A 27,408-nucleotide genomic window follows, 5' to 3' on the forward strand; every position below is an offset into this window, starting at 1 on the left:
GTGAAGCCTTTCTGTTTTGGATCAGATTACAAGTTGGTCAAATCCCCTGATTAGTTAGTCAGTGACCAATAAATCCCGCACTAAATCTTTCATTCACGCTCTCTTCATGTGTTTATCTTCCACATTTTTGCTAAGGAAATATGCAGGTGATATATACAAACACTAATTCATTGACATGTAGGAGTTATGAGGACTGACTGAAGATGACAGCCTCTACTTAGATGTACCAATTTGTGAATACACTTCACCGAAGTCAACAAATCAATTGCAAAATGCAGTATTTGCAGGAGCAACGATGGCTCTTCACTTAAATATTTATCTACAGTCCATCATTTAAAAGTAAAAACTTGTGTCAGTGCATCGATTTTGCCTTCAGATAGCGTTAAGTTCAACTGGTTATTCACTGAGTTGATATTTGCTGATAAGATATTTCAGGTGTTTTTTGAACATTAAGGGGTTTTTTTCTGTCTTTGCAGCTATGGTATAACATGGGTCTGAAGAAACTAGGGAGCCAATGATATCGATACCTTAATTCAGCTGCTGTTAAGCTGTATTCCTCATTCTACGGGAGATAATGGGGAGGATTCTTAGATTTAATACAATGTTAGAGTTGGTGTAAAGATTTTTGTCTTAACTTTGTAAAGTAAAATGCAACAAGTCTGTAACACTTTATAATATAGCCCATGCCTAAGTGCATAAATCGCCTGTTATTTTCTTTTAAAATACAATGCAATTATGTTAACCCACAAATACTTAATGGTAGATACGCTATAATAGGGTGTAACAAGTCAGGCTTTTACAGGAGACTATGTAAGTCTTTGGTAAGTAAGTAATGCTTAAAAGCTAATGCATGAGTAACTTTAATTATTGCATAACTTCATTCAGTCAACTTCAAAATATGGCCTGCACCCTAAAAAGTACAATGTAAGATGGGGAAATATTGTTCATTATCATTTCAGTGTTGTACTCAGTGTTGTGCTATAGGATGGGGTAACGAGGGTATGGCTTGGGTAGGAAAGACTTTTCATGGGAGTTGCTGACTGATGAAATAGTGTGCTTTGTTGTGGGAGATCCGTCTGTTTGTCTCTCTGTCCATCTTCTGGGAATTCTCTGGTGAGATGAATGTCTTCTTGTCAAATTGTAGACTTCCTCCTGTCAAACACACACTCCCAATCCTATTTATAACCAGACACTCACTCAAAAATGCTAATGAGTCTCTGGGTAACAAATGGATTTGGAGGTTTCACAACCTGGTTTCTGCTCTCTGCTCTTTTTCCACTGCCTTTCTGGCCCCCGACTCTAACGGTTGATTTTTTTTTGTTGTTTCTTTTTTTTCTGTCTTGTTCGGTGCACACCTCATTTCAGCCCACTTCTGTGCTCTTTCTTCACTTTTCAGCTGTTTTTCAACGCTTACCTGAAAACCGTCAATTACTCCTCTCTTCACTGCCCTCTCACTGCCGGCCTCTATATCCCCATTTTTCTTTTTTGGCTCTCTAAGTTTCATCTACCTCAATACTTAGGTTCTCTTCCTGTCTATCTGTAGCAACCATTGTCTCTCTGTCAATCTCCATCTCTTTTTCTCTGTCTCCCAGCTCGTTGTGAGTCAGTGCTAGTTCTTACTGGATCAGCCATGGGCTGCTCTGCCAAGTGCTCTGGTGCTGTGGGGCAGAACATTTAACAATTGTCAGATTCAAGCTTCATTCAGCTAGCAGGTGGCAGGAAGAAAAGATTGGAACATTTGCTAAAATAGAGACATTTTTGATGTCTTTTTTTATATTAAATACTGCTGTATTCTCCCTTAAAGACCTCGGATCCCAAAGGAGGCCTGCTTTAGTTTTAAAACTGTGATACACCGCCTATTTGTGTGTGTCCAGAGAGGCAGCTTTTCTGTGGGTGTGATTGGCAGCATGAGGCCTTAAGATTGAAGGAAAAACATTCAGTCAGATTGGCCTTGGGACTCATCATAACTGACATTTAACTTGAGTAAATGTTACTTGGTGCTCTTGAGTTTTAGGGAGTAGGTGTTTTTGGCATGCCTGTACCAAGCCCTGCAGCTATTAGTCCCATGATATTATACAATAAGTGACTAAAAGTATACTATAGGGAGCACTGTAGCATTCAGAGCTTTTACATGGTATAATATCGAATCAAAAAGTTTCCTGTAAATTTAAATCAATGGAAACTGAATGTTAAATGTACATCCTGATAAGCTATCTAAAGTCAAAAAAAGCAAAGTAACCAAAAGCAACAGAGCACATTTGATGTTCTCTCTCCTTTGGTTTGATTGATTTTGACTGCTGCAGTTAAAGTGTTTTGAAGTGGTGGCAGCAACATTGGCTAATCCTCGTCTTGCTGCAGTAAGCCATTTGGGAGTGAGCTGAGACACTGAGGTTAGTCTGGAAGGGCACAGTAAACTTTACTGCTCTATTTCTAAGTTTCATCAACTAAAATTGCTATTTACCACAATTTTTTTTTTAAAAAAAGAAGAAAAAAAAGAAAACGCAAACAGAAAAAGTGACATCATTTATTGGTTTTTGAGCTTCATCTTAACGGCTGTCACAATAAGTGATGCCACAAAGACCTTTAACACAAGAATTACACAAGCCTTTTTTGATGATTTTGGCTTATACTCATGAAAATTGGAAATCCAGTATCTCATTCTTTCAATAGTAATTTATTCAAATGAAATATTCTACAGTATAAATACCATGTATTTCACAGTGTAGTTCAGCACATAAAGCTATAATCACGGAGAAGACTGCTGACTTGACAGTTGTCCAGATAACAACCATCGACACGCTCCATAATCACTGTAAGCCACAGAAGGTCATTGCTGAAAAAGCTGGATGTTCGCAGAGCGCTGTATTGAAGCATATTAAGGGAAAGTTGAGTAGAATGAAAAGTGTGGTAGGAAAAGGTGCATAATCAACAGAAATTACCGCAACCTTGAGAGTCTCGTCAACAGATGTTGTTTTAAGAACTTTAGAGACCTTTGCAAGGAGTGGACTGAGTCTGGTGTCTGTGCATCAAGAGCCACCATGCAGACGTCTTCAGGAAAGGTGCTACAATTGTTGCATCCTGAATCAGAGACAACATCAGAAGCATCTTCACTGTGCTAAGGAGAAAAGGCACTGGACTGTTGCTCAGTTGTTCAAAGTCCTCTTTTCAGATGAAAGTACATTTTACATTACATTTTGAAATCAAGGTCCTAGAGTCTGGATGAAGAGTGGAGAGGCACAGAAACCAAGCTGTTTGAAGTCCAGAGTGAATTTTCTACAGTCTGTGATGATTTGGGGTGCCGTGTCATCTGCTGGTGTTGGTGCTGGTTGGTCCACTCAAAGTCAGTGCAGCTGTTTACTAATGTCCGATTGATTTTAGACATTATAGCCATTATTGGCTATGTGCTTATCTATCAGTATCTGCATTTGCAATCCTGATAAATGAAATTTAAAAGGGTAAAAGACAGATGGGAGAAACCCTTCAACCATGTTATTATTGCTGACAATGAATACTTTCTCCACCAGAGGGCAGTCTATAATTTCCTTGTTGGCAACACAGATGTTTGGGAACGCCACAAACACAAGTGGAATCTGGCAGAGCCTAAATAACTAAATACGCTAAATACTACGCTTAACAGATGTTAGGGAAATCTGTTTAATATTTCGTGGGCCTAAAGAAACAAATATCAGCTGGTGTATCAGAATGTTGGATTTTTAAATCCAATATTCACCAAATATTGATATCAGAATCCTACAGTGGTTGGAATATACTGTCTACCACGAGCATGCTTCATGCTTCCATTTGCCTACATCTTCGAACTTCCCACAGTGCCAAAACTATAGTTTGCTCACTATGTTATTGGTGTATTTGATTGGCTAGCTAACTCACCTGACATGAATCAGGAGAGAATCTATGGTCTGTCATCAGAAGAAGATGAGGAAACCTTAACCCAAAAGTGCAGACGACCTGAAAGCTGCCATCAAAGCAACCTGAGCACTCATTTGTGGTAAAGGAACCCCAACAAAGTACTGAGTTTATAAATGCATGTACTTTTAAGAAGTTGGATGTTTCTGTATTGTATTTCTGGATTGATCTTAGGAAACATTCAAATAATCTGAGACACGTGAGTTCTGATTTTCATGAGCTATAAGCCAAAAAAAGCCTTTGAAAAAAGTTAAGAAATATTTGCTTAATTATGAAAATGTTTTATTAAATGTTTCCTCTTAGATTCGTATGGATACAACACACAGTTGACTGCTAAATGCTAACTAATTTATTAAAACACTAAAATTTTACAAACCAAAACCATAGCACATGCATCTGAATGTGCTGTACTAAATAATAACTCATATTATTTCACAGGTAATTCCACTTAAATGCTAAAAATAAAATCTAAACTAGTGAGATAAAGAAAGAAAATCACACCTGCAGTTGTTGTGAAGGGAGGAACGATCTCATATCAAAACTCTTCAGGGGTTTTTTTTGTGCCAGACTATAAACGTGCTTTTTAATGGTGTTCAGTTGGGCATTTTAACATGAGAGTCTGTTGGGATTGACTCTCTTTTGGATCCACCCTCAAGTGTCCATTTGAGGAACTGCCGGTCTTGGCATTTCTGCATACCCGGAGGCTTCTGCTTGATTTCGCACATTAATTTTGTTTCAATTGGTCCAAGCTTGACCTAAAGTGGGTACCTCTTCTCTGTGGGTGGAACGGTGTTGGATTCATGTTGATTGCTGTTTATAGCACCGGGCTTGTCGGGGGGTTGTCTCTGTTGTTTTTGTTGTTGCATTGGGCGCTGTGTTGTGTTGGCAGCGACAGCTTGTTAATGTCTAACTCGTCATCTCCTCCTCCTCTTTCGTGCCAACTGGCTGCTCTTCCCCGCTCACCTACAGTACATCACAACAGAACCCCACGCATCCATCTGTACGACTGCCCCACCCCATTCATCTTTCTGCACGCCAACCCAAATAAAACACATAGAGACATGCAGTAGAAACGCGAGATAAAGGAGGAAAGAGACATCTTTAAGAGGCATGACGATCACAGGGCACATGATAAATGAATAGGAAAAACAGACAAGTAGCATAGATTGTTGCAGAGTTTTGTCTGCACTAATGTGATGCCTAGAAGGACAATCGTTCAAGCGCAAGAGAAGATAAATGAGAAAGATGCAAAATTTTATTTAGTTAAGTCAAGGTAACTCAATCTTGCAGTATTTCAAAAGCGATCGGAAAGCACAGCGACATGAAATAATGGTGCATTATCTAGAGAATGCAGCATCCTACTATTAAAGCATAATACTATAAGTTACATTGAACAGAAGCAATACCAGCTACAGAGGATGCACTTATTTACTAGATGAAATGTCTTTCAGATGCCCTCTAAGCAAGCTGCTCTGCTTCTCTGGATTATTGGAGCAAAAAACACTTGAAACCAGGTCATGCCTTTTTTTTCTCAAGAAAAAAAAGAAATTCTGGAAAATAGTCTCTTCTGTACAGCTAAAAAATAAAGATAAAATTCACTAAAACCATGCTTTTTAAAATTTTTCTGGAAGCATCATCAGTACTGACAGACGGTATAATCATTCCATATAATATAAAGAACAGTAACATATAAAAATTGATTTTATCGTCACCTGTGTAAAAGTCTGCACAGTGCTTGGGCACACTGTTTCTTTAGGTAGTGAACTTAAAAATAAATGTACGCCTGGGGATCTTTGAGTTTTAGTTTCTCCTTCACGTACACTGTACAGTGAAGTCATTTCATTACATCGACAAACCCTGCCATAAACACAAAATGGCAAACATTTTATTGACCATAATTCCCAGTTATACTGTGACAGTGTCTCTAATATACTTTCTATTTTCTGTGCTTGGCTTTTGACACTACCGAGGGACACATACTGAAGTAAATGGTAAAGTTCAGCCTGCCAGGTTGCATTTGTTGTTCTGCCCTTTGTGATGAAGACAAAGAGGCAGACAACGGAGATATGGAGGAGCAGGTGGAGCTGCTGTTTTGGAGTGTTTCGTCGAGCTTCTCCGCTGCCCACGTTGTGATGTCCCCTGGGGACTGGTTAAAAATAAGCAATTACTCTGACACCCCACTAGGGACTGCTGTGTGCCGTTCATCTCCCCCCTCTAGTACTGGGATCACAGCAGACATGACAAAGCCCCGCTAAATAAGCTGAAATCCTAGATATGGGAATTCCTTTCTGATCTGTGTCACAGTTTTCGCTTGACTTCAAATGCACATGGCGTCTTTGTGTTTGTGACACTCTTTCAGCATGTGCGTTTTCTGATCTGACTGTCCTAATAGATGAGGGGTTTTGTTAACACAAAAGCAGATGACTTGAAAACGTGATTTGAAGATGAAAGAGGCGTGTTTAATTTTTTTTTCTTTTTCTTTAACTTAGCCCTTTAAAAGTAAAAGCCATTTCCTACCAGACATCTGGAGGAAAACCCACCTCCTACCTCCTATCTTCTGATTTTCTATTTGTCTTCTCTCTGATGCCAGTTGACAGAGAGCAGTTTGTACTGTGACACATGATGATCCGTATCATAACACAGATTCATGTGCCTTGTTGTCTCAGCAACTTGTAATCTCCGCTACCCTGCTTGTGCCACATCTGTCGCTGGCTACGTCTCACACCATAATGCTTGTGCAACCTTTAACCATATGCTTGTTGGACAAATGTGTGTGTGTGCGTGTATGTTTGGGGGTTAGCTAACTGCTGACGGCTTTGCAGAACAGCTGACCTGTTGCCAAGGTAACCGATCTGCAGTGACAGTCGCTGTCAAACTCATCGCGGCTAATGACTGGTTGTTTTGATTGATCCTTTATATTTCTTTTCCACTTTCTTGTAGGTAAGTTGTGTGTGTGTGTTTTGTTCTTCTAATTAAAGAATTCTGGCAGCGGCATTCCAATTAAACTGTCAGGATAATTCCCGTCAAAGAGGAAAATTGCTTCTGTTTATTGTCACGATTTGAAGGAAATCAGCAATTCTGTGACTGTGACTGCATGCCTGCCCCTCCAGGTAGAAGACATGAAAGGCTAATTGTAGCTTCTATCTAGGAGCCAGAAAACACTTTAGCAGAGACAAAGATGACTGTGGTAAAGGTCTAGCTTATTCTTAGGCTGTGAGGGCCTCATCATTGATCTTTTTGGCTTCACTTGGTGCCAACACGAAGCCCTACAGCTTCTTATTCCCATAAGAGTGCCTAACAATTTTATTAGACCACCTGTCTTAAATAAACAAGAAATAACAAAACCTGTTATACACTGTTATGTATTAGGAAATAACAAAATATTCACGTTTTTACACCTAAATTTAAGACAAAGGAGTTATTTGAGCAAATCTGCATTACATAACGCCACTGTGTCAGAAAGTACGCTACATTTTCATGTGTGCCGTTTGAGAAAAATGAAGAATAGCAAATAGATTTGTTATAAAATTGAGCACATTGACATTTACAAATGATAATGTTGCCGACTGAAAGGCAGCAAGGCATGCGTTTGTTTCGGTGGCAATTCACATTTTTCTCAGTTTCACTATACTCACATTTAATCCTGTTTGATTTGTGGAGCTGCTGCTTTAACTTCCCCCCCCCTCAATTTTCGGGCATCTCTCTGTTGCTCTTTCCACATCTCTTCATGCAAACCATTTAATCAGCTGATGTAAGTAATGAATGAATTCCAGTACATAATGTAATCCACCACTTTGATTGATGACCCATGGCCAGAGCCTAACTAATCTGACAACAGATGTGTTCCTGTGGGAGATTGCTCGTTAGGTTAGCCTGTTGGCTCTGTCTGGAATGAAAATGCTAATACTACAAGAGGCTTGGCAGCAGGTCTGCTGGGAGGGGTGACGGCAACTACATGTCAGAACCGGCTCAGTAATCCTGCCCTATAAAAATAAGTAACCTCACCAGAGCTGCGGTGACAAGATTTAGTGTAAATTACACATCATTACATGATCATTTGGAAAACTTAGACACACAGCCTCAGCGTCACAAATTAGGTTTTGGCTTTCATTCCAGTAAATTGATATTAGAATAGGCATAATCTTATTAATGATGTTATTTTGGGGCCGACTGTTTAATTAGATACAATAACAACAAGAAGAAACAGTAGTAAGTGTTTGCAGTTACCCTGCTTGCCTATGCAGTGCTGTGTTTCTTTAGCAGTGGAATGCGTCATTTGTTAGGGTTTATTCAGTGTAAATACATTAATAAGGTCTTTAGGGTTGTAGTCAACTGTTAGTCATTAGAAGATCACACTCATTGTTACTGGAGAAGGTATTTTAGCTCTATTCAAACAATATCATGGTATAAATTGCTTTGTCTTTGTCACCTCAGCATGCATTTTCTTTGTTACCTTTTAAGAGCTCTCAACAATCTGGTAATTTATTTAATTTAATATTATTCATCCTGTCTGATCACTGCAGAGAAGAAGAATGATTTCTCGCCCGAGGAAAGAATACCCTCAACACTTCCATCATGTACAAGCATTTTTATGTTAGTCGTCTTTTATTTCACAACTCTTTTCATTGTGTACCTGCTGGTTTTACCCAAAGGAGCATTTTAGAAGTTGAAAGCTGGTTCTTTGAAGAGCCATTCCACATCTCTCACTTTTACCGAGATTCAGTTTGACACCTCGGGTGTCTTACAGAGACTGTTGACATACCTGCAGATGGATGTTTTGAAATCAGCCTGATGCTGCCAGCCTGTGGAGCAAAGAAACAGGAAAGCACGCTGACCTGTCCAAAGCAAACTTAATGAACCATCAGTCTGTACTATAACAAGAAATTCACTTCTTCTGCTTGAATCTATTTCTAAAAATGTATGTGCTTCTAACACTACTTCCTATAATTGTGCTTGTGGGTGGCCCTCAGAGATTACAAAGGTGTATTTACATAAGAGTGCACACCAGCATTCCCCTCCTGTATTGCCACAAAGGAGGGGAAAAATACATCAAAATTGATGCAGCAGAACGCTACCTATCGTGCAACTAGACCACCAACAGTTTGATCTGTTAATGTTAATACTAAAAGAAGCTTACATAGCCTTTCTAGCTTCTCAGCCTCAGATCTGTTTAAGTTATAGGGTTTAGACCCCTCTGTGTTTTTCAGTGGTACTCCCACAGACATTTGAAAAAACTTTTACGAGTAATATGGGTGGCGCTCTCCTTTAACGCTGGAATAATAGATTGTTTTGGCCGCTGGCAGCAGGGAGAGAAGCTGACAGAACTACCACTCAGACATCACATTAAGTTCTTGGCCCTAATGTGCAGGCAAAAATAGCTTATTTTTACATCCAGGATGCCAGGAGAATATGAAAGTTGAGATCAGAGGAAAATGATGTGCAGGAGCTCTGTAGAGCAGTAGGGTTGGGTGGTCATTCTTAGTTATTACACCAGTTATTTGCTTCATTATTATATATACCATGATTATAGTGGTCTTTATGTATGTTTTAATAGCTTTTTACAGTCGGCATTGTCTAAAGTAGGAGCATAATACGGGAACACATAGAAGCACAGCTGTAAAAAGGTTTATAGCTCTCTTAGGACTGCTCTCATCCCGTGTTGCCCCCTCTGTCATTATAACCCTGCTCATCTTATGAATATGTAAACAATCAGGTTATCAGCACAGATAGTGAAGGCTTCTTAAATCTTCCTTTTATATCCTCAGATTTTCATTGCTGCCTCAGCTACTCGACCAGATTTCACATCATCAGTCATGTTATAGTTAGGGTGTGCTGCATTATAAACTCTAGCAAGCATCTGGATATGTGGATATGTGACTGTGTGTGTGCAGGTGTGTCCTGCTGTTAATAAAACAGGGCCTGTGGGGCAGATAATGACCCATTAGACCTAAGCAATTTAAGATAGAGTTATTGTCAGCCATTATGGTGCTTCCTTTGTTATCTGCGACCTCTTGCAGCGTTTCGGTTCCCGCTTTCTAATTTTTAACTATGGCTCCCCCTGTCCTTCAGACATGGTCGTGCAATGCAGCAGCTTGAATGCTTTTAGTGGGAGCGCCTCTTTTTTTCAAGTGACAGTGCTTTCAGTATGGTTCATGTGTGTTCTTAGAGAGATTTATTTATTGATATGAGAGCAAGATAAGAGGACAGCTGGCAGATCCTGATTGGATGAGTGTTGTCATCCATTTGCCTTTGCCAGAGTTGGCCTGTTTGCAAGATAAACAGTCATGTTGAAACCCTCAGGAAAGTTTTGGATTTTTTTTTTTTAACCCTGGATCTGCCTTTGTCCCCTTTCTCTCTCCGGAAATAGTTTTATTTCTCTACAATCACATTAACTTGTAAAAAGCTCCATCCTATATGTTTTTGTTTGGTGGCTGTTCACATCTAAAAAGGGGATATTTCAGGTATTTTTACTTTTTTCAGGGCATGATTTATTATGCCACTATATGTCGAGGTTTTTCATTTCCATTTTTATTTCCTTCCATGTTCTTAGCTGCTTATCCAGTTCAGGATCGCAGCAGGACTGGAGCCTATCCCAGATGCCATAGGGTGAGAGATCACCAGTCCATCACAGGGCTAATGTAAAGAGACAGACAACATTTCATGCTCGCTACTGCCCCTGAAGCCAATTTAGGCACGCGGAGTGGACCTAATGTGAGGACCTTTCTTTGGACTCCACTTGAATCAGTGCATGCAATAAGAAAACACGCAAACTCCACAGAAAAAGGCCTGAGGGGACCAGTGGGTTCAAACCTAGAACCTGGTTTCTTAAAGTTGAGACGTTTTGGCTTTTATTGTGATAGAACAGCAAAGAGAAGAACATGAGAAAGACCAGGGGAAGACTTGCAGTGACTGTCTTTGAGGCCGATTCATACCCAGGCAACTGCATTATAGCTTTTTAGCATATGGGTCACCTGCTACTAGTCGGTAAACTAAATTGGCACCCAGTTATCAATTTAAGAAAAGGAAAATGCAGCTGTGGAAAATAAGCTAATTGTTTTAAATCCATGAAAGGAAATTCAGTATTCCGCGTCCATTGTTTCAAAGTTCAGTGTACTGCATTCGTCTAATGAAAACAAGAAAAAACAGTTGGATAATGCCACAGGTGATGCTGTTTTTTATTCTTTGTTTTGTTGCTCCTTTCATCACTTGACTCAAAGGCTCAGCAGTGTATTGCATCATGCTATTTTAGAGGGATAAGGCAAAAACTCCATTTGGTATTTAACTGTTCAGGTGCCACTTAGAGAGTGTAGTAAGAGAGAGAAAAGTGTATACAGGACCTTATCTACCAAACCAGATGTGGTCCACACGATTCCTGTTGTTTGCTCTGCATACAGTAGAATCAGGTCATTGTGGTTATACATTAACACTCCTCCTTGAAATCAGTAGAAAAAAAAATAGACCTGGATTTTAGCGTTTCAACCGGAGTCCACAGTTACCCCTCTGTTACTGAAACTGTACTCTAATCTCCATGTGGGCAGGATCAGTCAGGAAGACACATTTGCAACAGCGATCAATGAGGAATCTGATTAGCTATAATAATGCATCATCATTTACAGCATGGACCCATGCAGATACTTTAAAAGGTGGTCTGCAGATTTCTACACCATCTACCAGTTTGTGCCAAGCTCTGCTATGTGTGTGTGGCTGATTGTGGCCAGTGTTTATACACTGTAGATGTGGCAACGGGCCAATCTTATTACATCGCCCTGCCAGAGGTTGTATTGTCAGCAGCAGCTTGTTTGAGATGTTATGATGACTCGGGCATCTCTGTCATTCATACTGAGAGTGTATAATGTCCTCTTTGGTTTTTTATTGTTGTTTTTTTTTCTAGTGTTCTACTCGAGATGTAGTGTCTCTAAACCCCAAGCATCAGTTGTCACCATAATATTATCAATTTCATTTCTCTGTTAGTTTTAATATGTATCTCTATCTCCTGTCCGGTGGTTTGGACCCTTCGAAGGTTACTGAGCGTGGCACATTCAGTGAAGAGGCGGCCTCATACTGCTGTGACTAAAATGGTTGTAGGATTCCTTTTGCTTCATTTGGCAGCAGTGCAGCCGGGGATTTTTATAACGGGTTCAATCATAGTCTGTGTTTCCTGGACTTATTGGTACAGGGTTGCTATTTACTCCTTAATTTACAGATTTGATTCACTGGAATTAAAATATGTAATTTTCTAATCGCACTCTGGTTTGATAAGAACGAGAAAAACTTTTCCCAAAGTGTCTCTGTATGGCCTATAAGGATAGGTTTAAGGATTTTGGTGATGTACACACTTTAAATCATACTTTGTAACTGCAACCAGACATACTGTGTGGTGGATTGACTTAAAATTGTTGTTGTGAATTTGTTTGGCTGTTGTAAATGAGCTAAAACACTGTTGAGATTCGAGGTTAGGTTGCAGCTCTTTGAAGTGTCTCTCGCCGAACGTATTTTTCATCAGCTCTCTCTTAACTCTAACACGCCTGCCTGTCTCCATCTGGCAACCTATTGTAGAGCTCCCCAGTGAGGTAAATGTAGCAGCACTGATGTAATGTAGTGTGTTTGGAGTGTCTTCCTCACACCCAGTGGCAATACCATGCTGCCTGACCGGGTTCGACAACAGGCTGTAATTAAGAGGCTTTCTCACCTGCTGCTGGACTGAAAGAAAAAAAAAACAGCCAGCTTTTACCAGAACGATAAGTGAAACAAAGAGATGCAATACGCTAGCTACCACCACCTGTTTCTCCCCAGGTCTCTCCTCCCCTTCCAGAATGTCTTTGTCACACTTATATTCCATCTCTCGCATTCATCCTCCAGTTGAGTACACACACATTTGTCGTTTGCAGCTACAGATGTTTCAGAGGAGCCGTAGCGTGCTCTAATTGCTCGATTGTGTGCCTTTGTGTATTAACAGGTGTTTTGCTGGATCCACGTTACTGCTGCAATTTTAGCTTGGCTGCCTCTGTAGTATTCCCAAGTTTGCCACGGAAACAAAGTTAGAGGCTGCCGGGTTTGTGGGTGGGAGAGAGGCACAGATAATAGATAGACTGAGGAGGGCAAAAGGTGAAAAGATGGGCGTGTTGCTTTGTATAGTACATGTTTTAATGATCAAGAGGGCCTCCCCCCCATCGCCTTGTGAGGAGCAACAGATTACAGTTGTCTCTGTCACTTACTGTATATGTGAGGCTGTCTGGAGCCTTATGATTGCCTTGGCCTGTTATTCCATCCAGCAGCTCAGACAGGCAGGCTGGCCTTCTCCTGATGGCTTGCTCTCTCTGCCCAGCCGTCATTTTCACCCCTTTTAACTCTCCTCTCCTGGCACAGCAGTGCCTCTGAGCTTTCAGAGATTACCTTAATGGAGAGAAAAAACTGAATAGCACATGCCTGCTGGGTTATATGTGTGTGTGTGTTTTAACCTGGAGCCTGATTGCTCTAAGTGTATAGCAGACGCAAGCAGTGAGAGAGCAAGACAAGAGAGAAGGGGGGTTATTTTTACAAGTTCATAGTCATTTTTTGGCGCCATATTCAATGAAACTCAAATGGTTGCCTTTATATCCGCTACTGTAAATTTCAAGATGTGTGACGGCTTGCAATCACTGTCACACGAGTCACTTGTTGCAGTTGGAAAATCAGTAGCGACTGCCTTTTACCTCATCTTAACCTTACCTGACTTTTAACCACCCTTGTTTTATCTTTGATAATGCAGCTCACAATACTCTTTTTACGGCTTATTCATTATGGAGATATAGCCTCTTTCTTGAGTTGTGACCTGCAGGGTTTATAATGTCCTGATTGTTGGGTTTTCATGAGGTTATAGTTAATCCTGACATGCCCTTCTTTCCTTCTGGTTGTTTGTTTTAAGTGTTCCCACTGGAGTGCACCGAGTTAAAATTGCTAACAGCTTTAGGCTTTGCAAATTTCCTTTTGCCTTTAGCCTCAACAGACGAGCCGGATTTGCAATTTGCAGTTTTTCACCTACTTCTGCTTAATTTTACATCTTCCCCACTTTTTCTCAGGTTTAATAATCAACTAGTCTGTCCTGCTGCAGCCGGCATTCCACAAAGAGCTTTGCCTTGCTAGCAGTAAATTAGATTGCATTTACAGGGAAGAGCTCGCCTTGTTTTCCCAACCGTCTGCATAGGGAGGACATTGAGTTATAAAAATAAATAAACTTAATTCAAAAATCCAAAAAGAAAGCAATCAAAAGAAGTTTCACTTATAAAAAATATTTTTGATAGCAGCAACAGGGCCAGAGGGCCAATTAGGAGAGATGATTGAGTTTTTCTTAGCTATTGTTACACTTACTCGTTAATTTATTCCCTCTTGCCACTTCTGCTTCTTGCTGTCTGACAATGCACAGTCGAGACTATTCAAAAACACTAGAAAAAAGCATGTACTGTATGTGCCAGAGTTTTCAGACACAAAGTAACTTAGAAAATACTTCATGCTTTAACTATTTCACATTTCACAGATAGGAAAAAAAGCTTTCTGTCCTCCTGTTTCTTACTGCCACCTAAACAAGTAGACAAGCAATCCATCAGTTAGTTACTGATTAACTTGTTTAGCTAGATGATAGCATTTCAGCTTCTTTAGTGTTTTACCAGAGTAGTCTCGAAAACTAAAGATATCACCTTTAACTGTTGGAAATGATAAAAGAAATGTTCATTTTTTTCTGACATTGTGCAGACCAAATTATTATTGATTAACGGAGAAATCCTCCACATTTATCTATAATTAGGAAGCCAATGCATCTCCATTATACTGTGTTTAACTGCAAGCACCATGTTTTTTTATGTCAAGAGAATGTTTATTCAAATAATGCTTATTCAGAAGCCTTAAATTGCACCTGCATATGGCACAATATGTACAGACTCAAGTGTTTTGAAGTGCCTGTGAAATTAGATTTAGCTAATAAAGAATCCGGAGCTCTGATTATTTGCACCTTGCAGCTCTCTTATCGTGCTGTGTGACTTAAAGCTTCTCATACACCCCCTGCTCGCTCTGACCCACATGTTTAACATCCCTAAAATATAAAGCTGCACAGGCTGCCTCTTCCAAATCCGGCAAAAAGCGAATCCAAACCCCTTCTCCTGATTCTCCATACCATATGTCTTTGCATATGATGAGTAGCAAGTTCTCTTCCTGAGCTTCAGTGGGTGGCTGTAAAAACACGTTTTCGTATACAGTCCAGAATTTGGTTGTAGTGATAGAGATTAATATTATGCATGTATGTCTCTTAATAGTTTTCGTGGGTGGTTTGGCAAATACCTCGTCGGGAACTGAAATTGCCTACATTTAAAGATAGATGAGAAAAGTTAAGGAGGATGAGGTGATTATGGGGGAAAAAACGACTAGTATGAGCCCTGTTTTTTTTAAGCAACTTCTATCTTTTTATGCATAATCTTTAATTTGTAGAAAAATCTTCACTGATGGAAGATGGTTTCAGACTTCATGCATTTTGCATAAACCGGGAGAAATATCACTGGAGTTGGACTGCGCAATCAGGCTGCATTTGTTGTTAGAAGTTGTTTTTTTGTTGGTTTTTTGGACCGTATTATAGTATCTATTTTTCCAGCACTGTAATTTCTTCTCCTCTGTTTGTCTTGTGTTATCTCTCTGGGCTTGCCGCAGCAAGCTCTTTTTATTTAGACAGGTTAATGCACTTGACTGTGGCCTCTATCTTGGCAGTGCAGCTCAGGCCTCATTGGGCTCACAGATCTTATCAGTTCTCATTGCAGGCTCCTGTTGTCATTCAAGTCCTCTGTTTTTTAGCTGACCAACATCCTGCAACTTCTCCCGGAGGCGCTTTGTAGTTGCAATTTGGTGCGCTGCAGACCCAGACTTTATGACAGAAAGTGCTTTCTTGTTATATAGTGTACACTAGAAATCCTCCCCCAACCCGTCTTTTTATGTGTGTTTAAATGATGCTGCCATTGCGTGGGCTTTTACAGATTGTTTTGGCTGTCAGGGTTATTGTCTGCCAGCTTATGTGGAAATATATTGGCTGAGAATGACGAAAGTAAAGATGAATAACCTGTTTCCATTTTCTATTCTTACGCTCCTGCCCACACAACTTTTACTCCCGCTGTTTTTAAGATGGAGGACTTTGTGTACAGCTTTGCAAAGAATATCCACAAACTGCAGTTCGGAAAGTTTTGGGGTTGGATTTGAAACGAGTGTTACAAAGAGATACTGAGTCATTCATTTTGGCAGACGTTTGCAAGCCATTTAACTTCTGCTATGACATAAAATCTTACTAAAACATATGCACAGCCACATAGCATATTGGCCTGAATACAGACCTGACATTAAGGAATTTCCGATTATCTGACATCTGTTGAAGACAACTCATTTTGAAGATAGGAAACATTTCTACACTCATCTTGTTTCCCTGAGATACATAAGCCTAAGGAAACTCCTCTGTAGTTGACAGATTCTTGATAATCAGACATGAAAACATGCCTAGCAAAGGAGGATTATAAAATTATCCCCACTTTTTAAACTTAATTTCCAGGAGAAAGAAACAAAATCATATACAGGCCGGTTTAGTTGTTTACGCCGTCATTCTAAAGAACAACCGTGTAGTGATAATGTCCTAAATGTTTTTTTCCAGGCATTAACCAGCACTGATGCATTATTGTTGTTAAGAGGTTTGAATTATTTAGCTAACAGCTAATAAGGGCTTGCTACCAGTGCTTGTATTTTGCTGTAGATTTAGCCCTCGTTACCCTTTAAACGTTTTCCCATGTGTTGTCTTAACTTCAAGTAAAAATACTAATACTATATATCTAATTAAATGGGCTACTGTATTTTAATGCCGGCCGTAATGATGGCACTTGAAGAGCCAAATGTTTTTTGAGACGGTATTCACTGTGAAAAGTTTGACAGTCAGTCTATAGGACTCTATAAAACTCTTGGCTGTACTATAAATGTTTGCTGATGTTTCGTTCTCTTCTTAGTTTTATGCCTGTCTATAGGCAGCCTAGTGTACTCAGCTTTTCACTGTCAACGCTGCTACTCAGTTGCATAATAAGCCATACTACATAGGCACAGCTTTGCCAGCCATTGTAATGGGGCCCTTGAGTCAGGTCCTTGTTAGCTGATGCACAATAAGCTCCAGCCTAATGAGGTGTAAACCAGAGATCTGGGAAACTGAGAGGGGGCCAAATGAGTATGGCCGTCAGCCTTGGTGTGCAGTGGAGAGCTCAATGCTAATGCTATTAGCTCGGAGGTCAGTCCATTTTGCCTTTTGCCTGTTCAGTTTATCAGCACTTCATAACGTGTGGGGTGTTAGGGCGGGGTGTTGAGACAGCAGTTCACACTTAAGTGCAGAATCTTTCGGCGAACGAAGAGAGTGAGAAATGGGTTCGCAATGAGTGCACGGTTTGATTGCAGCTGCCGTGGAGTGATCACAGACCTTCGGCCCTTAACAGACTCCTTCTGTGTTAAGGTTTCTCCACCAGAGAGCGTCGGAGCCTCCATCTGGCCGGCTTTCTCGTCACTTCTGCGTTCATTAACAGTCCATTTGTTGCTTCTGCCCCGAGGAGCCTCCCTCCGCTGCTCACTTGCTCAGCTCGTCCTAATGTTGCTGATGAGAATTTAATGTACATATGGTGCACTTCATTCAGCCCTATTAAGCCTCAGCACTTTTCATGCTTTTACTTTAAATAATATTAGTTTTTATTATCGAGTTGAAAAGAAAAATGCTTGTCTACCTGCTGACGTTTAATATTTTGTTAGACTTAAATGTGTTGTAGTTTTAGGAAACATTATTTCTGTGTAAAATTCATGATTGTAGTCTTTCACCATTCTGCAGGTTACCGTCAGACACTATTAGCATTCATAGAAAGCCATTTTGCCATATGTGAGCCCTTATGAATACATCACAATGCATATATAATGCATTAACTTATTGTAATTCAGAGGAAGTGCTATCATTTCTTGATAGCCCTTTTCTGATGGTCATGTGTTCTGGTGTGTTTGGTTGCACATCTGTGCACAAACACATATATTAACCCTTGGCATGTTTCTCTTCTAGCCAACGCTGGGGCCTGTTTTCCTAAGCAAGGTAACTTACTGGTTGAAAGGTTCTCTGCTCTTTATTGCACTTTCATTCATTCATGATTCAAGTCACACATTTATTTGTGTGTGTGTGTGTGTGTGTGTATGTGTGTAATTGCACTGTCTCCTTCCGACTGTCTCCTTTTCTGTCCTTTTCTTTCCTTCCACCTTGGGCTGTGTTGTCTGTCAGTTAGAGAGCTGACAAAAGGCCAAGGGCTGTCAGTTTGAAGCACCTCCTTAAAAATGGACAGCCGGATCAGTACCTTTCAGCAGAGACAGTAAGAATATGTAGAGAAAATGTCTCACGGGGTTATGGGATGTATCGACAGGAGTTGGTGAGGAAGGACAAGAATAGTGAGAGAAATGAAAATGCTGTTCTCTTCATGTTCCCATGTGACTTTCAATCACCTCAATTTTCAGTAGTTTGTTTTTCACTGTTTCCACAAGAAAACAATGAAAGCCACTTAAGATGACAAGCAGGCATATCACAATGGAATATCCAGCAAAACAAATTCAGTTTGAGCTTCTTCCTTTGATGTACCGCAGAAGCATTTTACTTTTCTCATTTTTCTTCCCTCAGCATTTGAAATCAATAATTCTGCAAGGAACTGCTCTGTCCTGGTGGCAAATAGTCTAACATCCCATCCCATTTCTCTCTCTCTTTCTCTCTCGCTCTGGCTCTCTCTCCTGTCCCCTCTGTACCTTATATTTCCACTCTCCTTCTCTGCTTCATTTGTCTCCACCTATGCGTGCCTGCTGTGTGTATGTACGTCTCCACCTTAAAATCTTTCTGCATGCTTGTGTGGGTGCTGATTCACCTCTCTCCTGCATACTTCCCACCCTTCTTTCCTCCCTTTCTCCCTTTCCTTTATCCTCCCTTTCCTCGTCTCTTAGATCCCGAGCGTGTTGGCGGTCACATGATCTCAAGAGATGACCTGGAATATCCACGGGAATACCGGACGCTGGGGAACAACGCTCGGCGCTTCTCCAATGTTGGTCTGGTGCATACGTCTGAGCACCGGCACACAGTCAGTGCTGCGCAGAGCCTGGAGGCCCTGACCAACCTGCACAAAGCTGACATGGAACGCAAGAGGGACGCCTTCATGGATCACCTGAAGAGCAAGTACCAACAACAGCAGCAGCAGCAGCAGCAGCAGCTTCAGCATCCACACCACAGCCCCCACCACAACCCACCGTCGCCCTCACCCTCCCACGCCAGCATGAGGGGTACATCAGAGCGATCTGCAAGAGAACAAGTAATTAATATTAATTTATTAGTTAATGTACTTGCGACTGTTTCTATTTTTCACTTTGTTGCCATTTCCAGAGATACTTCCAAAAGACAATTCAAGCTTGAAATGACTAATTTATTACAGCAGCAGAGCTAGAATTTGGTATCTTAGCCCAGAGAACATCTCTTCCCCCACAAATATCACACGCGCAGAAATTTGGGAGCGATAGGGGAGCCAACAGGTGGGTGCAGGGCTCCAGCAGCACTGATTTGTTATAGGGAGAGAAAAGTATAAATACACCATCAAATGGGGACAGTGTTATTGATATACGACAGCAGGACGTGAGTCATGTTACGTTTGTATGACGTAGCGCAGCTCAGGTTGCTTGCCTTGAACCAGCTCGCAGGGTTTTACTCCATTTATGGTGCTTTTTTGGCAGGTGCTGCTTTTAATTCAGGACATACTACTGTTTTCTCAGTGGGTGACATTACCAAAAAACAAAACCAAAAAATCAGAAAAACATGCTGTCTGTACACACAGAATGCCTCATTACTTAGGTGGAGTCAAATGGATTATTAAATGGTAAAAACAGGCATCTTGCTGATGATATCAACAGTGAAACGAGCACACAGTTTGACACCGACCTAGATAGAAAAGATGTGAAAGAGGTGCATCAGGTAGTTTTTGTAGGTGTAACAGGTGTCATTACAAAATGCTTTGTTTTGTTGTACTTCATGAAGAAGTAGCAAAACTTTACATAGCATTAAAGATGAGAGATGTCCTCTCAAATTAGTACAAAATTTGGAAACCCTGATTAAAAAAAATAACAAAGATCAAAGAACCAAGCTGGAGGTGCTGCAACAGGATGCTACTCAGCATGGTGCCGCCTTCAGAAGAGGGGTTCAGACCAGAGCAGGGGTTCAGACCAGAGCAGGGGTTCTGCTAAGGTGTAGGAAAACGCACTATAAAATACTTAATGCGCATATGATAATGCGGACACATCGAAATAATCTTTCTCCTCTACTCTCCTCGCTTTTTTATCAGTTGTTTTCCCCTTTCCAAATGTGCTTCATGCTTTGACCAGTTTCACGGCTCTCTGTCTCACACACACACTACGCAGAAACATGCTCTCTGTGTTCCAGTGCAGCTGCTGTGTTAAAAACGGGTAAATTTAGTGTAATGATGTGACAAGAAAAGCACATCAGGGGTGAAGGGAAAGAATCAAAGAGAGTGACGGAGTGAGCGAGCGAGCGGGAGGGTGGGTGAACGGCAGGTGGAGTCCGTAGTTGCCTTGGTAACCTCTCCCATGTATGGTAGGTGGGGATATCGCATTGCAAAGGTCAGGTTGTGTAGAGAGGGATGAATTGTGCAATAATGAAGGCAGAAGAGACAGGGGAATAATAAGCTCAAGGTAGGCGTTTTTCTCAAATTAAGTGTCAGCCTGTGGAGTGGACAGATCCATAGGTGACAGGGCATTTTCACTGCACAGGGGAGGAAGCAGCAGAGCCCAGGATTTCTTGTCATCTTGTGGTTTTGCAGAGCATGGACGGCAAGGAAGGAGGGAGGGTGGGAGGAGGAGCTGGAGAGGAGCACAGCAGCCTGTGAAGCAGCCCGCTGCTCAATTAGCCAGCACCAGCAGGACCCAGCCACCCATCTGCGAAGGAGTTAATCGGCTGGTGTTGTAATGAATTAAATAAAGAGTTTCCGCCGCATGTGCAACTGTAGAGCGAGACAGCGAGAGAGGGCGATTGAGTGAAAGAGAGGGAGGTGGGTAAGAGAAGCTCAGGGAGGGAGAGACAGGCGAAAGCACGATGAGGATTCACTGTACCTGACGAACAGCCTGAGATGACTGGAGTGGTGGACAGGCACAGGTGCACTGCAGGTGAGATGGGACTGGAAACTGGAGGCTGCTGTAGAGAGTTTGTGTGTTTGTGTGTTTCTGGGAGGGCATGTGCTCGCTGGGATTAGAGTGCATACCTGTTGTGCTTGTTGTGGTTGTATAGACGGCGTGCATATGCTCACAAGGCAGGCTACACGGGGGCTGATGTATAAGCTGTTCACAGCGTCCTTTGTGTCTCTGTTTGAGTGAGCAGTAATTTGCTGATTAATGTGTGTGTTTTTAAGAGAGAGAGAAGCTGCTGTGATGTTTAGACACAACACTGGACTGGAGGAGGATCGAGGGAGAAAGAGTAAGAATGGTTGATTTGAGGGGGGCGGGGGTGCAGAGAGGATGACGACATGAGAAAGAGACAGAGGTGGAGGAGGGGTGGAGCGAGTGCAGCCTGTTTTACATGCAGGTCAGGTAATGCAGCGCTCCACTCTGCGAGACTACGTCCTTCTGTTAGATTTCTGTGGTTAACCCCAGTAAGTGCACAAACACAAGCTTATGCGTAAATATATAGATGTCTTAACTTTGCAGTGAGAAATGCATTTAGCCCTCCAGCCCTGAGTTCAAACAGCTATCAGTAATTTCGTCTAAGTGGGGCTTGCAGCCTATTTAATTCAAGTGGAAGTTAAAAAATGACAATGTGTAGATTTGAGCTAAGTAGCAGAGCTACAGTCAAGAGTTACTCTGTCATCTGGGATTATGAGTTAGAGTGATAACAACTGGCAGTATAGGCTAAGGTGTTGAATATGATTTCTTCCCAGAAGATGTTCTTTAATGGCAGTGATTATTGCCTGCATGGAGAACTGCTAAAGAGAATAATCTACATTGAAATAAGCCCTTTCCAGTTTGCTCTCTCTCGCCTTCACATTAGAATATTTGCAAGTCAAAGTCCAAGTGAAGTGTATCTGCAGCTGTCAGAGCAGAGCAACGGTTAAAGAACAATAAAAATGTGTTTACTTTAGTGTGAGTTAGCCTCATTAAAGCAACAAACAGAGAAACACTGGGAAGAGACAGACACACAAGACCACAAATCACTTCTGCACCATTAAAGCCAAGCCTCAGAGTCATTCAGCTTTGTGGGAAAATAAAATCATTAAGGTTGTCGGAACAAATGAACAGCAATTATTTATGATGCACCGGTGCTGCCCCTGAGCTCCTGTCAGTTCGACAAATTGTCAAGGACAAAACTCAGTGGCTACAGTTACTAAATGATGGACTCATGATCAGGTATTTAAGGTCAGTTTAAGTCCAGTCCGGAAGGATTGTGTATTGGCATATCCGCAAAAGCGACCCGCTTTATCACTGACCTTCTATCTCTAACTGAGAGTCTGCTTTTTGACCGGATGATTTACAAATCCAGTGTGTTCCTGTGAACAACAAGAACTTTTTAAAATCACCCACAAGGAGTTTTCTCTTTATTATCACCAATATTGGCTAGTTTAATCCTGTGGACTTTGAAGATAAGTGTTTTTTTATGGACAGCAACAATATAAGGCATTAGAGGGGTAGGGGACAAACTCGCCATCACACCAAAGAGTCATCTTCTCTAGCAACTGCTTTGACATGTTAGTAGAAATTTATATACCGCGGGGAAAACGAAGCGTGGGTAGAGATTAAGCACAATATAAATTTGTGTCCCACTTGTCTCAGAGCCAGTGAGCACAGTCACACACATTTAAAATTATACTTAGAACAACTCCGCTCTACACTAGCAAAGCATTACTCGGAGAATAAAATAACAAAATGGGACACAATGCTTTAAGTGAGATTTAAAGGTTTCGCTGTTTCATTTTTTAGGTGGTTAGTTTGTTACTGTTATTCGGCCCATATCACAGGATTATTAAACCATTTTAGTATTGTATACTGTGTAAGCTCCAAGCAGGTTTGGTTTATATAGTGGAGATACAGTAAAAAAAAAGAAAGAAGATGAACTCAAAAACAGCAGCCACTTCACGAAACCTGAATAATTTTAGAGCGTCCTTCTAAAGCTGTTGTCTATCATTCATTACAAAACACAAATGGCACAGATATTCTGAGCTATATTTTTCCATTTTTGGGATGTTCTGGTAGTTTGGTGCAGTCATTCCCAAGACTAATGCTGAAACCAAAGTCCAAACTACATGCTGATTTAAAGATAAGATAAGATAAGATAAATCTTTATTGCAATTGTACAGTCATTCATAGTACAATAGTACAATGAAATTGGAAAACTGTCCCACGTCGGCACTAGATACACCACAACACAACACATCACAGTAACTTAACTTAGTAATAAAATGAAGAATAAGTGTTTGTGTATTGCACACTGTTATTATTGCACATTAATTATTGTTGCACCTTGTTTTTTATAAATATAAATATTATTATTGTTATTGTTATTGTTGTTACCCGCCCAAAAAGTCCAGGGAGGTTGTCAATCAGGTCAGCTGTTTGCAGCTGTATTGCCCTGTTGTAAAAGCTGTCCTTGAGTCTATTTGTCCGGGACCTCAGCAGCCCGAACCTCCTGCCAGACGGCAGGAAAAGCAAGATTTAAAATATGTTGCAAAAGTCTCAAAAGACTTCCAAAAAATATTTAATGGACTTTTATTATTCAAGAGAAGTGTACAATCAGTGTAGCATAGATATCAGGGAAACATGGAAAGGTATTTTGATATTTAGCTCCCCCCTCTCCAGCCTGTTTGTGTGTATATACAGTATCTTCTGTATACAAAAAACAATTAAATTTTGCTATTCTGGCAACTTTTTATTTTTAGGTAACCATATAGACATGATTTCCATGAGTGCTGTAGATGTGGCTGCTTCCAGCTGCTCCTTTATTCACGAGGGACCCACAGCGGGTAGCTCGGCATGTTTGATTTGGCAGATTTTTTTTTACGCTGGATGCACTTCCTGACACACCCTCAAAAGGATTTGTCTCCTCCTGGGATGGGATCTTTTGCTTGTTAGATGGTGTGAACCACTACACCATCGAGCCACCGTGTGTGCTATTGATGCACAGCGCAATGCAAAAAGGCAAAGTCCTGGGAAAAACAATCATAATTCATCATTAGAATAATTAGATTTTAGTAGAATAGCTCTAGGAGTACTTTGAAAAAGCATTTAGTGTCTTTTTAGTGCATTTGTGCATTCTTTTTGTTGGTGTGATGTTCAAAATTCACAGTTTAATTCAAAACTGATAATATAAAATAATTATCTGTTCATTCATGTAAAGTAGCTACAAAACAGCCATTTAAAGTTTTACTTTCCTGTTTTCATCAGAGCCATAAAACACCTTCTATACTAACTAAAAAGAGCTGCAAAGGGGTTTTCAGCACACCTTCTTGCCCAGGAAACTTTACTGCTTTGTATTAATTTAATTATAGCACTTCATTCTGTGTCAAGGCCACGCAAACAGTTGCACCTCGATATAAAAAGAGAAGACGGAAGGAAATAGAGTGACAGAAACACCTGAGCTGAAAAAGAGTGAGGGAACATTAAGTGAAAGCTTGGGTTGCAATAAGGTAGTAATCACTGGCCCTGATTCTCGTGTTTACAGAAATAATCTAGGCTTTTGTTGAGACTGTATTAGAATGGGAGCCGGGTAATGAAAAACCACCAACTATCATAAATCAAAACTTGTCGCTTTAAAAAAAAGAGAGAGAAAAATTCATCTGCCAGGAGACTAATGTGGGTTCTGGAGAACGGGGACTGAATGGACTGAAAATTGCCTGCAGATAAGAATAAGAACAAGAATAACAGTTTGGATTAGAATTAAAATTCATGAACTTTTGCACAATCTTTTTTTTTTTAATTTCCATGTCAGTTTAAGGTATTTTGGAGCCATCAGTGGATTGGCCTGGATTTGACTGTGGGGTAATTATGGCTTTATAGAAAGCCAGAGACCTCTGCCAAAATGCGAGCGCCTTTTAGTATGTGGCAGAGCAGCAGGAAGGGCAAATGGACAGATGAGAAATACAGCATGCACTGGCGAAAATAAGCAGGTGAGATTTCGAGGTTCTGATGAAAAGAGCGCAGCTGGTGGATTGGGAATGGATGAGACAGGAGACAGCAAGCGGGAGGCAGAGTGCTCGGTTGCCTGTGGTGGTGAAGTCTGGGAGAGAGGCCAGCGTTGCCGCTACAGAGTGGGTTGCTTGCTTGATTCGATTTCACTCTTTTCATTTCCTAACCTTCACCAGTTACAGCCAACAACGCAATCTTGTTTTAGGTACGCTGGAACCCAGTGCTTGCAAAACACAGCGACCACTTGCATTAACACCAATCACTTAATACTTCAGAGAGCCCTGTTAGATGAGGCTGTCAGTAATATTAATGGGTTCAAATGATGCTTTCTGGAGGAAGATGCAAAACATCTTGTGGCCTGCAGTGTGACTCTGTCTTGTAACTAGTTCACTTTGCTCTGTACAATATTCTGTTTATATTTAACTTAAGCTATAAGCAGAGACGTAAATATCTAACTATTCTCTCTCTGTCTCCCTTCCTGAAACTTCACAGCAACAGCCCAACTACTGGAGCTTTAAGGTCAGTGCTGCTAGTTCAAGTGTCCCTGTGTGTTTGTCATTTTTCCTGTCCGTTTGAATGTGTCTATGTGTGCTTTGTGCTGTGGCATCACTTTCGACCCTCAGGCATCACTAGCCTATCTCCATGCTCCTTTGGCTTCAGTATCCAACTCGCTTGACATCTCTTGGCTCTCTGTGCACTGTGTGTGTGCATGTGTGTGAGAGTTTTGTCTCTGTATGGGTGTGTGTGTGTGTGTGTGTGGTGGCAGAGGTGTCAGGGGGTGGCAACAGCTTAAACTTCTCCTGCTCCATTTAATCTGCAGAAGATGATTCTCTCTGGATTTATGATACCTCTGTCAGCTGGCATTAATGGATAGCAGCCATGTGACACTGCTGACGTATTACTGAGTGAGACATTAAGAAGGCATTTCAGATGTGCTACTCAAGCATTACTGAAATAATGCTTTGGCATTAGCACAGAAGCTTGAGTCATGGCTAAAGGTGCTAAATGTATTTTATCCACAGGTTTATAAAGGAAAAACATGGGTTGTATACACAGGCAGAGATATTGACTGTATAAATCACTTACGCTGAATTGCTGGCTTGCATGCAAGGTTGTGTGTATCACTTTCTGACTTTATAGATCATAGTGGTAGGCAGGGAGTTGTACTATCTAAATAGAGGAGGTTAAAGAAGGTATTGATATGTGTGAGGGAAGAGCCCTGGGCTTGTCTGAGTTGTAGTCTGACCTCAGTCTGTGCTCTCAGCATCATTTGGACCAGGTGGAAATGTCACTAAATATCAATGGCTAAATGCCCTGACCCTTGGGGAAGGGTAAGCAATTTATCCCCTGTTCCCACAACTACTTTATCCTGAAAAACATGAATTTAGAGTTCTGTCTGTCACATAAATGTGCCACACAAGAAAACGATTTTGAACTCTGCAGAACATACAGGTGGGCTGCCAAAGCTGGGGGGTGTTTGAGGAAGAAAAATAGCATTTGAAACAATCGATTGAACCAATTATGACTTTTCAGAAATGAAATAACAAGACTGAAAGATTTTTTGCAGAAATACTTCGAATGCTTGCCTCATCTGCCTCCATTCCTCTGTCCTCCTTCACTATATCCATGAATTTGCCTCTTTTCCTGCTTGGAAGCTCCGCATTCAACATCCGTTACCCACTTGTTACCCACTATATCCACTATCACTCCTCTGCATTTTCAAATAATGTCAACCTGAGCTAGCCCTCTGATATACTCATTTCTAATCTTATCCATCCTGGTCATTCCCAATGAAAATGTTAAAGTCATGTGAAAATAATGAAATTGAAAGTAATCATTATATTTGAAAACGTGGGTTCTTGATTAGCAATGAAGGCCATGACGTGCTCATCAGTATTCCCCAAAGTCAAGTTGACCTTTTGGGATGTTTAGTTTTTTTCCAACCATTAATGAGAAACTGAAAGCTGCGTTATACAAACTGTGAACTGTTTAGAAGAAAAAAGCCAAAAATTAATTAACTCTTCTTTAGTCAAAGTAGTAACATTTTCTTTATCAGTGAAAGAGATTGTTTTCTAGAGATTACTAGAGATTGTTTTCATTTCTTTGCATTTATTAGTGCAAGTTGCTTTTTTGTTATTCACATATTGTTGTTTTGCAGCTTTGCTTCACAATGCACTAAGTTAGGTTGTTTTAATAACGTAGTAGTGAGAAAGAGAGAATTTATTTATTTGTTCCAGAGGTGCACCAGCATTAATATGGTGT

The 27,408-nt window shown here is 40.8% G+C and overlaps 1 protein-coding gene across 12 annotated transcripts in view; it reads left to right on the forward strand.

Moving 5' to 3' along the window:
• The window catches only part of srcin1a (SRC kinase signaling inhibitor 1a), a 109,718-nt gene that overhangs the window by 44,953 nt on the left and 37,357 nt on the right, over positions 1–27,408 (forward strand). For 9 of the 12 annotated variants that reach the window (XM_025906378.1, XM_025906380.1, XM_025906381.1 and 6 more), the window contains exons 2-4: positions 18,005–18,034; positions 18,922–19,283; positions 25,639–25,665. In XM_025906378.1, the coding sequence (XP_025762163.1) occupies positions 18,005–18,034; positions 18,922–19,283; positions 25,639–25,665 (419 nt within the window). Of the gene's footprint in view, positions 1–18,004; positions 18,035–18,921; positions 19,284–20,649; positions 21,142–25,638; positions 25,666–27,408 lie in introns of those variants that run through there. The other 3 variants (XM_025906379.1, XM_025906376.1, XM_025906383.1) reach the window with 2 other exon arrangements.

This window comes from Oreochromis niloticus, linkage group LG4, assembly GCF_001858045.2.
Source record: "Oreochromis niloticus isolate F11D_XX linkage group LG4, O_niloticus_UMD_NMBU, whole genome shotgun sequence".
Lineage (NCBI taxonomy): Eukaryota > Metazoa > Chordata > Actinopteri > Cichliformes > Cichlidae > Oreochromis > Oreochromis niloticus.